Source organism: Zophobas morio, unplaced genomic scaffold, assembly GCF_036711695.1.
Source record: "Zophobas morio isolate AGI-343-1 ecotype UQ-CSIRO unplaced genomic scaffold, CSIRO_AGI_Zmor_V1 ptg000026l, whole genome shotgun sequence".
In the NCBI taxonomy this organism is placed as follows: Eukaryota; Metazoa; Arthropoda; class Insecta; order Coleoptera; family Tenebrionidae; genus Zophobas; species Zophobas morio.
The window spans coordinates 1,471,223-1,488,569 of record NW_026972131.1 but is presented as its reverse complement, the minus strand read 5'-3'; the positions used below and the strand labels follow the sequence as shown (position 1 = coordinate 1,488,569).

The window sequence follows — 17,347 nt, the reverse complement described above, 5'->3', positions numbered from 1 at the left end:
AAATTTAAGATTTAACTTAACGTAACTTAAGAAAAAATTAAATTCCTAAAATCATGCGGGAGTGTTTAGGCACAACCAATTTAACTCTATAGTTGTCCAAATAGCAAATGCTCTACTCTCATCTTTTCGTCTGTTTTCGTGTTAAATTAAATAAAAATGTGTTCTGCGCATGTCCATTTGTCAGGTTGGGTAAATGTCAAATGTCTTTGATTATGTTCTCTCGACATAACATATATCACATTATACTTATCTCTAATGAATCAGTGAATGTTGCATTTTAGGGGGAACGCTAGACGAGAGACAAGTTTGAATTGGGCGCCATTTGTTGCCTTAAACGCAACCAGCAATTCTTCTTTAAATCGACCAAAATGATAATTTATGACAGGCGGCCCACAACATACCTTCAGCACAGAATAATCATTTCTCGTATTCTTTTGACATATTAATTTTAATATTGGATATAATTATTATATTATTCAAACACAATTTAGACACTGTATAGCAAACAAGGCTTGTCAAGTCCGTCTATTACTTTATTCGCCTAAATGTATTATTAATACCGTTTTCTTGTTATTTAGATAAGGGAACAAATTAAATGCACAGTTCTATTTTTAAACGCTCTGTATTTTTGCTCGGTAAAAATGATAAATCCTAAGTTATATAATAAATACTCAGTTAAAAAATACATTCTCATTAACAATAATATATGCTTGGTGAAATAATAGCTGCTTAGTTAAATTAATAACTGTTCGGTTAAATAAGGAATGCTTAGTAAGAACCCTATGTGCTAAGTATAAAAATTGGTCGAAGGTTATTTCGACAGAACTTCCCTCGCCCGTCAAGTGCAGCACAACAAATAATACTCCCGCAAAAACTTTAAAAATCGAAAAATCAAAACACCCAAAAATCGAAACATTAAAAAACCAAAATATTAAAATATCTGAAAATTGAAAATCCAGAAATTGAAAAGTTCTCAATATTCAAATCCTGAAAAAATGAGTATTGAAAACTTGAAAAATTGAGAAATCCAAGCATCAAAAAATAGTAAAATCGAAAAATGTAAAATTTTAAAAATCCAAAAATTGAGAAATAAAAGAAAAGAAAAATCCAAAATTTAAAAATTCGAAAAATTGAAAAATTAAAATATCGAAAAATTGAAGAATTGGGAAACCGAAATACTAAAAAATTTAAAAAAACAAAAATCTAAAATTCAAAAATCAAAAAATTGAACATTCGAAAAGCCAAAAAGTCGAAAAATCGAAACATCGCAATGTTCAAAAACTAAACATCGGGAAATCAAAACATCTACAGTAGAGGAGTCAAAAATCAAAAAATTAAGAAATCAAATTAGACCAAAATTGAAAAATCGAAAAGTTAATAATTGAAAAATTGAAACATTTTTTATGAAAAAAAATCGGTAAACCGAAAAATCGAGAAATTGAACAATTTAAAAATCGAAGAATTGGAAAACCAAAAAATCTAAACCGAGAACTTGAAAAATCGAATAATCGAGAAATCAAAACATAATGAAAGCAAAAAAATTAACGGAAAATGTAGAACTTCAAAATTGTAAAATTAAAATACCTACCGAAAAATTGAAAAACCGAGACATCGAAACATCAAAAAATGGAAAAATTGAAGAACCGAAACATTGCAAAATCCCAGAACTGAAATACTGAAAAACTGAAAAATGAAACGAAAATTGAAAAATCGAAAAAATGAAAAATTCAAAACTGAAATCTGGAAAAACTGAAAAACGGAAAGAAAATTGAGGATTCAGAAAAATAGAAAAATCCAAAACTGAAACATTTAAAAATTCAGAAATGGAAAAATTGAAAAATCACAATTGAAGAAAGAATTGAAAAATCGAGAAATAGAGAAACGGGAAAATCAAAAAATCAGTTAATCGAAAATTTGAGAAATCGAAAAATTTAGAAACGTCAAAAATTGAAAACTGAAAAATAAAAAAATTAAAAATCGTAACACTGAAACACCGGAAAATTGAGAAATCGAAAAATGAAGAAATTCGAGAAACCGAAAATATGAAGAATCGATAAATTGAAAAATCCCAACAGTAATATGTCGAAAAATTGAGAAATCGAAATCGGGCAAAACTGAAGTACCGTAAAGTTAATAAATTGAAAAACTGAAAATTTTTGAAAAAAAATTCGTATCAAAAACTAAAAATTCAAAAAATCGAGAAATTGAACAATCAAAAAATCAAAACATTGAAATCCCAGTAAGTTGATAAAAAAACAAAAATTTTCAAAATCCAAGGATTGAACAAAAAAAAAATATAAGCCTGAAAACTCAGAAAATCGAATGATCGAAAACTCAATACATCAAAGAAAACAAAAAATCTAAAATTTAAAAATTCGATAAATTGAAAAATCATGGAACTGAAAAATCGAAAAGTCGAGATAGTGAGAAATCTAAAAACCTAAAAATTTAAAAACTGAAAAATTAAAATATCGAAAAATTAAAAAACCGATCAAAATAAAAAATTTGAAAAATTGAAGAAACGAAATATTGCAAAATTCCAAAGCTGAAATATTGAAAAACCTAAAAATGGAAGGAAAATTAGAGAATTGAAACAGTGAAAAAATCAAAAACTGAAACATTGAAAAATTGAGAAATGGGAAAATCAAAAAAATTGGTCTAAAGAGTTTAGACAGTACTTCCCTCGCTATCGGAAACGTGACGACTGCATGCCTATTATATTTTTTTTTCACATTAGATTTCAAAGCATTCGGTTTTGTAGTTCCTGATTGAATCAATAAAATAAATTTGCGTATTCATTAAATTTTTTGAGTCGCCCTGTATATCCGAATCCAAAAAATATGAATGGAATGATAAATTACAAGAAGAGACTCATCATATTTTGTACATTTTAAATAGGATTATTCAGCAAACTTTAGAGCTGACGTCATCATTTTTTTGGAGGGGATAAGCAAATATATTTTGACTAAAAATTTATTATGCTCTTTATAACCTTAAAACATTCGCAAGATTTCAAAGCATTGGGTTCTGTAGTTCCTGATTAAATCAATAAAATAAATTTACGCATTAATTAATTTTTGGGGTCATCCTGTACATGCAAATCTAAAAAACATGAATGGAATGATAAATCACAAGAAGAGACTCATAATATTTTATACAATTTAGATAGGATTTATTTAGTAAAATTTGGGGTGGCGTCATCCATTTTTTAGAAGGGATGAGCAAATATATTTTGATAATAAATAAAATAAAAAGATATTAAATTTACATGCTTATGACAAATTTAAAACATTTCCAAGAGTTCTAAGTATTCGGTTTTGTAGTTCCTGATTAAATTAATAAAATAAATTTGCGCATTCATTAAATTTTGTGAGTAACCCTATATATCCGAATCCAAAATATATGAATGGGATGATAAAGTGCAAGAAGAGACTCATCATATTTTGTACATTTCAGATTGGATTTATTCAGCAAAATTTTGAGGTAACGTCATAAATTTTTTAGAGGGGATAAGTAAATATATTGTGATTAAAACGGTCCTGGTTTAATAACAAAAAAATATTGTTCGTCTATGAAACAAGCTCGTCTTAGACAAAGTATTCGTAAAAAAATATGTCATAAAAAAATGTACGTATGCTGGTCCCGATTGCGATTATGGTTTAAATATTTGTTAGATAATCCTGGCATGGATGTAGAAACATTTGTGACAGCCAAAGACGTTTTTTTGAGAAAATTATCTTTGAATTTAGACCAAATTGAAATAGACACTAGGCAACAGGCACATTTGGGCAAAAGAAAGAGAAATTAGGGTTACGGCTTCAAATTTTGGACGTATTTACAAACTTAGACCGACTACAGAAATACTAAAACTGTGGAGTCTCTGTTGTACAGTACATTTAGAGGTAATAGTCATACATACTATGGACAGCAAAGTGAGGAAAAAGCTGTCAAATGTTTTGAAATAAATAAAAATATAAAAACTGAACGGTGTGTCTTTATTTCAAAAGAATTTCTTTACTTGGCTGCTAGTCCAGACAGGGTTCTAGAGGATAGGGGTGCATTAGTCGAAATTAAATGCCCTTCAAAATCGCAAGATTTGTCTCCCGAAGAAGCGGTTAGAAAAAAAATTCAAATTTTGTATATTGACAGACAGAGAATTGGAACTAAAAAACATCATGATTACTACTTTCAAGTCCAGGGACAAATGCTTGTTACGGGTATTTCACAAGTTTATTTTGTTGTGTGGACACCCAAAGGAATTAATATAGAAAAAATTGATAAAGATGAAGAAATATATGTAAAAAGATGGCAGATAAACTTGGCAGATTTTACTTTGGCCCATTATTGCCCGAAATAATTGATTCAAGAAGAAAGAGGAACCTGCCTTTGCGAGAGACTTTTTTAAAATAAATAACATTTGTTTCTAGTTTTTTATGTACTTTAATAATTTATTAGGAGTACATTTTTCATCACCAAGACTTGCATATTTTTATTATAAATATATTTTGAAAATGATCTCTCGGCAAATGAAAACATATACGAGCACTTTTTTCGACTAAACAATGAAGGGAGAAGTTACTGGGCGTAGGGCTTTTTTAAAACACCTCCTTTCTGGGATAAGTAGTAGATCTAGATACACTTAGCTACTTATACGTGTTAAACAAAAACTGTATTTTATATATTTTTTATTATTATTATAAATATGTCTATTATTAGTTTTATTAATTAACAAAGCAAAATATATATTAACAATAATATTACAATGAATTTTTAGTAATCATGTGTATTGAATTCAGGATCCCCAGTTTTAATTCGGTTTTATGATAGTACCTCATTGCGTAAAAGTTAATTTCCTTAACAATAGATTACTACGGCCGGTCCTGGCGGCTTGTTATAAAACTGAGTTCCTTGCCATAAATTAGAAAAATCAGCCGAGAACTCTAACAATCAGCTTATGGTAGAGCAGGCGATAAGGGTTTTACCTGGAAAGTCGCTTCCGTAAATTTTAGTGGCGCTCCTATCGGCAAAGTACTGAACTAACTGCTCAAATTCTGTCGAATTGATACCCATTTTTTTCAGTAATTGTTAGTTTTTGTTAAAAACTCTGCTAACCAATAGATCATTAATTTTTTTCTGATATTTCTGTTAAAATTATTCGACGTATTTTGCATTAATTTGTGGTATATTTTGATTTTAATAAACACATTATTATTTAAACAAATTGTACCACTAAAAAACATTTAATGACTCTGCGCACTGTAAAAAGTGATGTTTTATCCATTTGCGAATTTTCAAGCGATTCTATTATGCTTATGACTCAAAAAACTTGAAAAGAAAACATACAATGGTGCTTTTTTTACGATATTTCTCACCCATATTTTTTTAATTGATTGAGCTGGTCTCTGCACTCTAGAATATGAAAAAAGCTGCAGTTTGATGTATGATACATCTATATTAATATCATTTTTTCATACAAAAAACCAAAAAAATGTTATACTTCGTCTAGCGAGTCCCCTTAATTTATGGCAGCCAACTACATCTGGGATACCATAAAGAGTTCCCGGTGCAGATGGGTGCAGTGTTTTACAAAACGTTTTGTTTTCACTCCCTCATTCTTTTCTGTTGGTGCAGTAAGTTTAAAAGTGTACTGCTCTGCGAATATTACAGTGTATTAAAAATTAAAAATTCCATAATTCAGTTTGCGTCGAATTATATATTATCATTTTTAGAATCAACAGTGTTTAAGGTATTTAGATAATTATTTTCGTTTTGTTAAATATTAATAATACAACTTATTCATTATGTATTTGATTAAATAAAATGTCAGAGCGCAAATATCTCAGTGGAAGCCAAGAGAGGAAACTTAAGCTTCAACATGAACAGGAACTAGCAAAATGTCGAAAAGTCACAAGTGTTTTTACACCTCAACCTTCTACTTCCACTTGAAATAACTCAACTGGTGAAAATGAAGTTATTTTGAAAAGTGTGAAAAATTCTGCTAGAACTTCATGCAACAACTACGCTACCACCGTCACCGATACAGTCGTTGAAAACATGATTAAAGATGAGGCTAAACAAATCGTAAGTGATATATTTAACGATAAATTTAAAGAAATAGCATTATAGCCGAATTTTATCAATGAACATTTTATCGGAAGTTGCCTATCAAAAGAAATCTCGTTTTTTCAAAATAAAAGGGATGGCAATATTTACTCTTAGTCTATCAGGAATTATAAGGGACAGAGCAGACAATTTACAAACAAATATTTTCTTAAACGTTTAAAAAATGGGCAACAATTAACAAGATCTTGGTTATCCTATTCGAAAAGCAAAGGGTGTGTTTTCTGTTTAGTGTGTAAATTATTATCCAGAACACAAACATCTTTAATGAGTGATTATTCAGATTGGGCAAACATAGTTCGTACTTTAGACAGTCATGAAGAATCTCAGTATCATAAAAAGGCGCTGTTAACCTGGTTATCCCGCAAAGAAAACAAAAACGTTGTTGACAGACATCTTCAGGAAAAAATAAAAAATGACTGTGAAAGAGAATTGTCATTTAGAGGACATGAAGAAAAATGGGGTTCATCACATAATGGAAATTTTATGGGACTTATGGAACTTATTGCGGAATTTGATCCTTTTTTGAAACAACATATAGTGAAATGCCAAATCGAACAACTAGTTGCAAGTTACTTGTCTAAAACGGTTTATGAACTTATGGCAACTCAAGAAAAAAGATTATTGAGGACATAAACGATGCAGATACAAAATTTTATTCAGTTATTGTGGATTCTACTCCAGATTTGTCACATACGGACCAACTGGCAATTATTTTGAGATACACTTCCCAAGGAAAAGTTTTTGAAAGATTTGTATCATTCATACCAATTGACAGTCACACAGGAAAGAATTTATTTAATACAATACATTTATTTTTAGAAGAAAATGGTCTTTCAATGAAAAATTGTCGAGGGCAGTTTTATGACAATGCTGCGAATATGAGTGGAAAATATAATGAACTTCAAGCACCTGTTAAGGAAATTAACAAGTTCGCGGATTATGTATCATGTGCAGCTCACTCTTTAAATTTGGTAGGAGTCGAAGCTGCAAGTGTCGTACCCGATGTAATCAGCTACTTTGGGGTTGTACAACAATTGTACGTGTTCTTTTCGGCTTCACCTCACCGGTGGAATTTGTTAAATCGACATGCAAAACTGCTACTTTCAGTTAAAGTTTTGAATCAAACTAGATGGTCTAGTCGATACGACGCTGTTCACGCGTTAAAAACAAGTTATAGCTTAATTGTAACCATATTAGAACCTATTATTAATGATAATTTAGAAAAAAATGACTGCAAGATGGAAGCGAAAGAAATATTAGGTAAGCTATACAAACCCGAAACCGCTATATTGACTGTCGTCTGAGATGAACTTCTTGAAAGAATTAACACAGTCTGTAAAGAGTTACAAGAACCTGGATTAGATTTGTGCGAAGGCTTTGCACTAATAACATCTTTAGAAATATTTATCAAATCTCTTATAGAAAAATCTAATGAGAAATTAATTAACTATGAATTACGAGCGAAGGGGTTTAGTAGTAAAGTGGAAGAAAATTATAGTAATGCGAAGAATAGGATTAAAATTTATAAATATTCGGACGGCATAACAGGGACTAGTCCACTACAAGGTCATGAGAAATTTCTCGTGGAAGTTCTTAATCGATTGTTGGACACTTTAATAACCGAACTCACTAGAAGAAAAGATGTATATAATGAATTAGGGAAGAAATTCAAATTCTTAACGGACCTTACAAACAAACATGTAGCACATATTGACGAAGACAGCGTTGACTGTGTTTTACAGTGTTACAATGAGGACATCGAATTAGGATTGAAGAATGAATGTTTACAATTTAAGGAATATTTAAAAATTTCTGCTGACTTAGCTCAGAAACGTACTGTAACATGTTCAGATATACTCGACTGCATTTAAAAAAAAAAATCTCATTGACATTCCCGAATCTGTTCACAGTAGTTAAGATCTTCTTGACACTGCCAGTGACCAGTTGTGAAGCTGAAAGAGCTTTTTCTAAATTGAATTTTATCAAAAATAAATATAGATGGACAATGAAAAACGAAAGACAAAGTTCTTTGTCGATTCTATTTGCAATTTTCTTAATTTTTCTTTTGCTTTTCTCTTCCATCCGTTATTCTTCCCTTGCCATATGTATATCTTTCTTTTTTCCGTAGCCTCTTCAATTAAGTTGATCAATTCTGCTATCATAGCTTCCATATCTTCTTTTACTTCGAATTTCTTTTTTTCTAGTCTACTTCTGTATCTTTGAATTCCCTCTTCATCCCAAATTCTTTTTTTTTTCGTACTCTTGCTCTTTTGCTTTGATTTTTATTTCTAGTGGCATGTGGTCTGATTCTATCCTTTCCTCCTCTTTGAAACTCTCTATTTCTTCCCACGCCTCTTCGTTTACAATCCCATTGTCTATAATTTATTCTCCCCTAGCCCCTACATACGTCCATTCTCCTTCTTCATATCCTTCCTTGTTTCCATTCAAAATTTCCCATCCCATTTCTTCTATTATCTTCCACAATATTTTCCCTTCTTTGTTATTTGCTTTGTCTTTTGATCCTCTTTTCTCTCCCTTTTCTTTATCTATTATTCTTGTCCCCTTATCGCCCAGTCTTGCGTTAAAATCCCCTCCTATAAGCATTGTTTCATCTTCTTTTTCTTTTGTTTCCTTTTCTGTGTTTATCTTGGTTTCCTCCATTTTTTTACTATAAACGATTATTATTTCCCATCGATTTTTATCCAGCTGTATTACTTTCTTCATTAGTCCGTTTTTATTATTACTTCCCTGTTCCAATTCTTGCATTTGTTTTCGAATTCCCATTACTATTTCCCGCTTGTTCTCCCCTTTTAGTTTTCCTTTGTCGCCCCTTGACACTCCCACATATATTCTTGTGGTAGTGTTTCTTCAAATTTATAACAGTTTTCTCTTTGTACTAATGTCTCTACTTACTAGCTCCACCACATCAAATTTTCCCACGTAGTCCCAGAACTCATTTTCCTTTTTTCGCAACCCTTGCACATTCCAAAACAATACCTTCACCGCCTTTTCTCCTAATTTTGTACCAGCTTCCCGTTTTCCGATCTCCCTATCTACATCCTTTATTCTTTTTCCTTTGCTTTGTTTCCTTCCATTTTTCCTCCTTTTCTTTTGGCTCTTTACTAAAAATTTTCCGATCTTATGATTTTGCAGGTTTTTGATTTTTCAATTTTTCGATTTTTTAAGGTTTCTATTTTTCGATTTCACTTTTTGGATTTTTCGACTTCTTAGGTTCTCAGTTTTTGGATATTTCAGTTTTCGGATTTTTCAGGTTTTCCATTTTTCAGATTTTCGATATTTCAGTTTTGGAATTTTTCAATATTTCGATTCTTCGACTTTTCGATTTTTGATTCCTGGATTTTTCGATGTGTCGATTTTTGTACTTTTTCGATTTTTCAATTTTTCGATTTTTAAATTTTAAATTTTTCAGTTTTTTGATACTTAAATTTTTCAATATTTAAAAGTTTAGATTTTCCGATTTCTCGATTTTTCATTTCAGTTCTTCAATATTTCAGTTTTTCAAGTTTTCGAATTTTTCAAATGTTTTGATTTCTTAATCTATCAATTTTTCGACTTCCCGGTTTTAGATTTTTTGTTTTTCAATTGTCGTTTTTTCAAATTTTCGATTTTTCAATTTTTCAAAGTTGACATTTATAAACTTTTCAATTTTTCGATTTTTCAATTAATCGATGTTTTTGATTTTCCCATTTCTTGACCTTCGAGTGGTTCGATTTTCCTGTTCTTCAATTCTTTAATTTTTTGATTTTTCAATTTTTCGATTTTTTAAGGTTTCTATTTTTCGATTTCACTTTTTGGATTTTTCGATTACTCAATTTTTCGGCTTTTTAGGTTCTTAGTTTTTGAATATTTCATTTTTCGGATTTTTCAGGTTTTCCATTTTTCAGTTTTTCTTTCATTTTTCAGTTTTTCGATATTTCAGTTTTGATTTTCCCATTTCTTGACCTTCGAGTGTTTCGATTTTCCTGTTCTTCAATTCTTTAATTTTTTGATTTTTCAGGTTTTTGATTTTTCAATTTTTCGATTTTTGAAGGTTTCTATTTTTCGTTTTCACTTTTTGGATTTTTCGATTGCTCAATTTTTCGACTTTTTAGGTTCTCAGTTTTTGGACATTTCAGTTTTCGGATTTTTCAGGTTTTCCATTTTTCAGATTTTCGATATTTCAGTTTTGGAATTTTTCAATATTTCGATTTTTGATTCCTAGATTTTTCGATGTGTCGATTTTTGTACTTTTTCGATTTTTCAATTTTTCGATTTTTTAATTTCTAAAATTTTAGATTTTTCGATTTATCGATTTTTCATTTCAGTTCTTCGATACTTCAATTTTTTCCAAGTTTTCGAATTTTTCAAATGTTTCGATTTCTTAATCTCTTGATTTTTCCACTTCCCGGTTTTAGATTTTCTGTTTTTCAATTGTCATTTTGTCAAATTTTCGATTTTTTAATTTTTCAAATTTGACTTTTATAAACTCTCAATTTTTCGATTTTTCAATTAATCGATGTTTTGATTTTCCTATTTCTTGACCTTCGAGTGTTTCGATTTTCCTGTTCTTCAATTCTTTAATTGTTTGATTTTTCAGGTTTTAGATTTTTCAGTTTTTCGATTTTTTAAGGTTTCTATTTTTCGACTTCACTTTTTTGATTTTTCGATTTTTCAGTTTTAGGATTTTTCAAAATTCCAATTCTTCGGCTTTTCTGTTTTTGACTTCTGGATTTTTCGATGTGTCTACCTTTTACTTATCCGATTTTTCAATTTTTAGATTTTTAAATTTAAAATTTTTCAATCTTTTGATATTTCAATTTTTCAATATTTCTTAATCTTTCGATTTTTCGACTTCCTGGTTTTAGATGTTGTTTTTCAATTTTTCGATTTGTTAATTTTTCATTCCCGATTTATCGAGATTTGATTGTTCAGGTTTTCGATTTATCAGTTTTTCAATTTTTTATTTTCGCCTATTTCGGTTTCTCAGTTTTTCCAATTTTCCATTTTTTCGTTTTTTGATTTTTCCGCTTTTCCAATTTTTCAACTTTTAACTTTTTGTTTGTCGATTTCTCTATTTTTCGACTTCATCACTTTTCGATTTCTCGTTCTTTTGATCTTTCAATCTCTCAATTTTTCAATTGTTCGAATTTTTAAGTTTTTTGATTTCTCGATTTATCGAGATTTGGATTTTTCGATATTTTGATTGTCAATTTCTCAATTTATAAATTGTTCAATTTTTAACTTTTCGATTTTGGCCTATTTCGGTTTCTCAATCGGTCGACTTTTCGACTCCACGATTTCTTGATCTTTTGATTTTTCGATTTCTCGGTTTTTCGATTTTTCAGTTATCCGATTTTTTTTAACTTTGGGAGTTTCGATTTCTCGATTTTTCGTTATTCGGTTTTTAAATTTTAGATTTTTCAATGTTTCGGTTTTACGATTTTTTAAGGTTTCGATTTTTCGATTATTAGATTTCTCGACTTTTCGAATTTCCGATTATTTTAATTTTTCATTTTTTTTCTCACAGTGTATCGAAAACAACCGCAAAAATTGTCAATAAAAACAAGTGATTCCAAAACATTTTCCCGAAAAAAATCCATTGGTTTATTACGATTTCAACAATATTCTTAGTTTAAGACGTTTTGCTAGTATAAAACACAAATAAAGAATTAATTCTTAGTTAAACAAAATATGTAAAATCATCTAAATATGTACCAAAAATATTCACTTAGTCGTTACAAAAACCGACCAAACAACTATTTCCCGCAGAAATTATAGTCCAAACCAACCAAATCGCTTCTGAACGCTTAGAGTCGATATTGGCCTGAGCGCACTCTGGTCTGTAGATCAAACAAGTTCTCAGGCGACGAGTTGTAGTGAAACAATGAATCAGTTTTTTTATTGGCATCGACTATTTAAATTTGGCGCTTGAGGACTCCAATAAGGGTGGTTTTGCAAAATCAGCCTGTATGTCGCATCTACATTAATCTATGGTTCAATTCATAAGTTCTGCAACATTTTCGAAATCATCAGTACGAAATGCGAATTTTTAAAAATTTCGATATTTCAACGGTCTTGTAGACCTCGAAATCTACAAGAAAATGTTTTTAGTTAAGTTTCGAAAATGTCAAAAATTGGCCGAAATGTGAAGAAGGGGGGTCCATTAGTTACTCTTACTTTTACTTCAACAACAGTAACAAATAAAAAATAGCACTGTAATCTTCTTATTACAATGGAGGCAATATTAAAATAAGCTCATAAAAAATACAATCACAATATTTATTCTTGAACTTCATCAACAGGCTTGAAATGATTTAATAAGTTAATGGTCCAATCACTTTCGACTCCTTTAGTAAATTCCTTAATAAAACGATAGTTACAAACTGATATACGACTCTGGTACTCTGGCAGCATGCCCATATTTAGAGGTGGTTCTTCACCACGGGCCCTCATTAACGATAAACCCCTGAGAGCGTGAAAGACCATTGTAATTTCTACAAACCTTTTCTGATCATTCTCTTCATTAAACATTACTCCTATCTAAACAAATACCATGTCATTATCCAGTATTTCTCACTTTTGTCTTACCTACCTGATACGGGAAACTAAAATATATATCATCAACATTGACTGCAATTTGCTCTCTCTGCGATAAAGACATAAGTGATGTAGATCTTTGCACAGACGGTAAAATATCACTTGTCACTAAACCAGTTAATGATACAGTGTCACCTTCAGCTATTTTTTTAGACACAACCTTAAAAAAATGCACGACAGTGTTAAATGTACTGTAAACTCCACCATACAACTTTAATAAAGTCATACCATTTAAACTTTACAAACCTCCACTGCTTTTTTCGATCCAATAACGAAATCTGGCAAATTAAACTCTCTATCAAAATACGGTCGAATTATGAACGTTGCCAGTATAAAATTTTTCACAGACTTGACTAACGAAGGCCATGTAATTTTCGGAAAATCCATTAAAGGTGGTAATTTACTTGACGGTGGCCCACTTTCCGAAGATTTATAACGACAGGCATTTTTCGATGTATATTTTACACCAAAATTGGATGTTATCTTTGGGATCCTAAAATATTGAGCTGAACACATTGAAGAAAATTTATTTATTTCACTGGTTGTATATGGGTTACTTGTAAAACCTCGGTGCTTGTATGAATTTTTCAAAGTATACCTTAGGATACTACACTTTATCATCTTAACAAATATTTGAACATTTCTAATAAAATAGAAGAGTGCCTGTAACCTATCTAAAAGTTACCTAACCTTACAAATTAAACTAGCAAAAATGACCTTGAAGTTGATAAATTGCGATTGGGTTGTGTTTTACCACGGTTGTTTTTAACCGTGGTTCTAAGTTCACTGTTTATTCTCGTTTTAAAAATTTCGCAAACTGTCGCTCGCAGAGAGAAAAAGAGAGACAGAAAATAATAGGTTTGTATTTATTTTGCAAAAATGACACGTAACGATGCTTTAATGATAACAGATTTTTTCCACAATATGAAAAAAATTGGTCGAAGGTTATTTCGACAGAACTTCTCTGTTAACGGGATTTAGTTTATGTAAGAACGAACGAGTTCTACGTATACGAGTTCTCACTTCATTAACATGAAATAATTGATAGAAAGCAAAATCATTTTTACAATATGGTTCACTGACGTTACTGTGGTGACCAAATTTGAATTAAAATTTCGCGCTAAAAAAAACTACGGCACGAAATCGCATTTGAATAATTTGAATTTAAAAAAATTCACATACGTGGTGTTCCGACAATCCAGAAAAAACCTTCTTTAAACTAGGCCTGCCCAATTCTGCAAAAAAGTTCTACTTATACCACCAAAATGTTCGTAGCCTCAAAAACAAAATGGATGATTTTTTGGTTTCTTCAAGTTATTCTGATTTTGATATAATTTGTTTAACGGAAACGTGGTTAATTGACTCTATAAATAATTCTGAATTTATCTTAACAGATGTTTACAATGTGTTCAGGTCTGATCGAAATTTGATAACAAATAACGTAACTCGTGGTGGTGGTGTATTATTAGCTGTCAAAGGTAACATTTCAGTTGAAAAAATCGATACTCAAGCTTTTCAAACTAATAATCCATCTATAGATCTTGTTGGATGTAAATTAAAACTTGGTTTTCAATCTCTCTCGGTTTTTGTAATATATTTTCCTTGTACTCCGTCTTTTGACGGTTTAAATGCTGTTTGTGATTTCTTTGAGGAAGAGTTAGTGAGTCTTAATAACATAATTCTAATAGGTGACTTCAATATTCCAAATTTTAATGACATCATCCCTAATAAAACAATTCTTCGTCTACAGACATTTGCACATTTTTTAAATTTAAATCAAATAAATAATATTTTCAATTCTAATAATAAATTGTTAGATTTAGCATTTTCGAATATTCAATGGGAAGTTAGCCACTTTGATAATCCAATGGTAATAGAAGACAAGTATCACCCAGCACTATCTTTAGTTTGCACCTTCTCAGTTGATAAACCGATTAATTTTCCACGCCATGGTAATGATAACCATAATATAAGTGCCTTTAACTTTCGTAAAGCTGACTTCATCTCTCTTTACAATGATATCCTATTAACTGATTGGTCATTATTATCAACTCTTTCTTCTGTAGATCTGATGGTTGATTGTTTTTATAATATCCTGTTCAATTTATTCCGTAAACATGTACCTGTCTTTCGGTCAAAAAAGCGGCATTACCCGCCATGGTTCAATAGGGAAATAATAAATAATATTAAATTTAAATTCCGATACCTTAAGAAATACAGAGCTTCAGGTCTACATTCTTATTTACTGAAATTTAAAGAAATTAGGTCCCTTTTAAAGAAGCAAATAAATACTGCTTATAAATTGTATATTAACAACATTCAAATTAACATACATCATGATCCTAAGCAATTCTGGGGTTACATTAATGCTAAAAAAGGTAAAACTAGAATTCCAGGCCAAATGTCATTTGGTATAAACAAGTTTGAAAATCCTATGGAAATAGTAAATGCCTTTAGTGATTTCTTTAGATCCACCTATACTGAATCTGATCCGCTTGATGAATATTATTTAGCTGATACTGTAAATTCTACCTCATGTGTTGTAAATATGTATATTTAAGATCACGGAAGATGATATAATAAAAGCCATCACAAGATTGAAACCAGGTATGACATCAGGTTCAGATCAGATTACAAGTTTCATAATTAAGGACTGTAAGTTTCAAATTGCTAAGCCACTCCTACTAATTTTTAATAAATCCCTTGAAACAGGAGTTTTTCCTAATAAATGGAAAGAATCTAAGATCTGTCCTGTCTTAAAGTCCGGTGATGCATCTAAAATTGAAAATTATAGACCAATCTCCCTGCTTTCTAATTTTGCTAAAATTTTTGAATTAATCCTATATTCCCATATCTACCCCGAAGTGAAAAATTATATATCAAAGTATCAGCATGGTTTTTTAAATTATAGATCAACAACAACTAACCTCATAATGTTCTCACAATTTGTATCTGAAAGTTTGGAAAATCAATCACAAGTCGATGTCATCTATACGGATTTTACAAAGGCATTTGATCGTATTGACCACAATATTCTTCTTAAAAAACTTGTAAATTTTGGTTTCACTTGTAAATTATTAAACCTTTTTCGATCCTATCTTACTCTCCGTACTCAATTTGTGCAGTATAACAACTTTGTATCTTATTCTTTTATTGCTAGCTCAGGAGTTCCTCAAGGATCTATATTAGGGCCACTTCTCTTTAATTTATACATAAATGATCTACCTTCCAGCATACACTGTTCAATTTTGTTATTTGCAGATGACGCGAAAATATTTCATAATATTAACTCATTAGCAGATGCTATCTTTCTTCAAAAAAATTTAACCAGGCTCTATGAGTGGTGCATCAGGAATAAATTTAAATTGAGCCTTCCTAAATGCAAAATTATTTCATTTACTCGAAAAAACAAGATTATTACTTATGATTATGAAATAGATCAAAGCATACTCCCGCGATATAACACTGTTAAAGACTTAGGTATATACTTTGATAAGGCTTTTCGATTTGATCAACATTATTTTAATATTATTTCATCCTGTAATCGGACGCTGGGTTTTATTATACGTAATAGTAAATCTTTCTATAATACTGACTGCCTCGTCGCCTTATACAGAACACTTATTTTGAGCAAGCTTGAATATGCTTCTATTGTGTGGTATTCTATATATCAAACCTACAATGTCATAATTGAAAGCATCCAACGTAAATTCCTAAAATACTTATTCTTAAAATCTCATAAAGTTTATCCCCCAAGAGGATATAACCACGATCTTCTCCTAGTTGAATTTAAGTTTATCCCTGTTTTAGTAAAGCGTCAAACTAATGTTCTACTTCTATTATATAAATTACTTCACTCCCAATTGGATATACCTCAAATGCTTGAAAAACTGAACTTTTTGGTCCCACGAATATATGCCAGACATCATTCAACTTTCACCTACAATATCCCCAGGACAAATATGATTGTTAGATCGCCGCTATACCTGATGTCATCTTTATATAATGAAGTTTGTAATGATGTTGACATATTTCATTTGAGATATTCAACGTTTAAAAAATGTGTTGAAAGATTTTTTTTTTTTGAAAAAGTAGGTAATATTTAGTAGTATTCATTAATTTTTGTATTAATTTAGTATTAGTTTAGCCACTAATCTATCGTTTCGTAGTTTATTTTTCTTTTTATTTAGTTCTTTTTTTACATACAATTGTTCTTTTAAGTTGTACCTGTAATTGGTGTATTTTACACTGGTGGGCAATAAAGACATTATTATTATTAAAAATTGGTCTAAAGAGTTTAGACAGTACTTCCCTCGCTGTCGGAAACCTGACGACTGCATGCCTATTATGTTTTTTTTTTCTCATTATATAAATATAAATATAAATTACCTAGTGCTGAAGGATATTTTATCCCGTTAGTTAAGTGCTTTAAATATATTTTACATTGTCCTTACGGCGCAGGGTCTGTGGAGGTGTTATTTATGCCGCAGGTTTTTACTTTACAGAACTTATTTCAAAACGAAAATCATAAAATCAAATTTTATAATTTTTTTAAAAGAGCTGGATCCGATAATTGTACTTCAAGGACGAGGGAAGTTCTGTCGAAATAGCCTTCAACCATTTTTTT

At 30.2% G+C, this 17,347-nt stretch overlaps 1 protein-coding gene across 2 annotated transcripts; it reads right to left on the bottom strand.

Moving 5' to 3' along the window:
- Window positions 1–12,381: 12,381 nt before the first annotated feature.
- On the bottom strand, window positions 12,382–13,464 carry LOC135136216 (m-AAA protease-interacting protein 1, mitochondrial). 2 transcript variants are annotated; one of them, XM_064065402.1, is made up of 4 exons: window positions 13,319–13,464; window positions 12,967–13,213; window positions 12,716–12,880; window positions 12,382–12,663 (listed from the first exon to the last, which is right to left on the bottom strand). In XM_064065402.1, exons 1-4 carry the CDS (start codon window positions 13,339–13,341, stop codon window positions 12,403–12,405), a joined length of 696 nt encoding a protein of 231 aa, XP_063921472.1. In that variant the 5' UTR covers window positions 13,342–13,464; the 3' UTR covers window positions 12,382–12,402. The 2 variants fall into 2 exon arrangements, with proteins under 2 accessions (XP_063921472.1, XP_063921471.1); XM_064065401.1 differs by having other exon boundaries at window positions 12,967–13,450.
- Between the last annotated feature and the right edge of the window lie 3,883 nt (window positions 13,465–17,347).

Excerpts from the sequence above, each read along its gene's own strand:
- LOC135136216 (XM_064065401.1), bottom strand. The coding sequence starts at position 13,341 with ATGATAAAGTGTAGTATCCTAAGGTATACTTTGAAAAATTCATACAAG. Across the intron at positions 12,881-12,966 it reads GATCGAAAAAAGCAGTGGAG|GTTGTGTCTAAAAAAATAGC; the intron begins GTTTGTAAAGTT and ends CATTTTTTTAAG. Across the intron at positions 12,664-12,715 it reads ATTTTAGTTTCCCGTATCAG|ATAGGAGTAATGTTTAATGA; the intron begins GTAGGTAAGACA and ends GTATTTGTTTAG.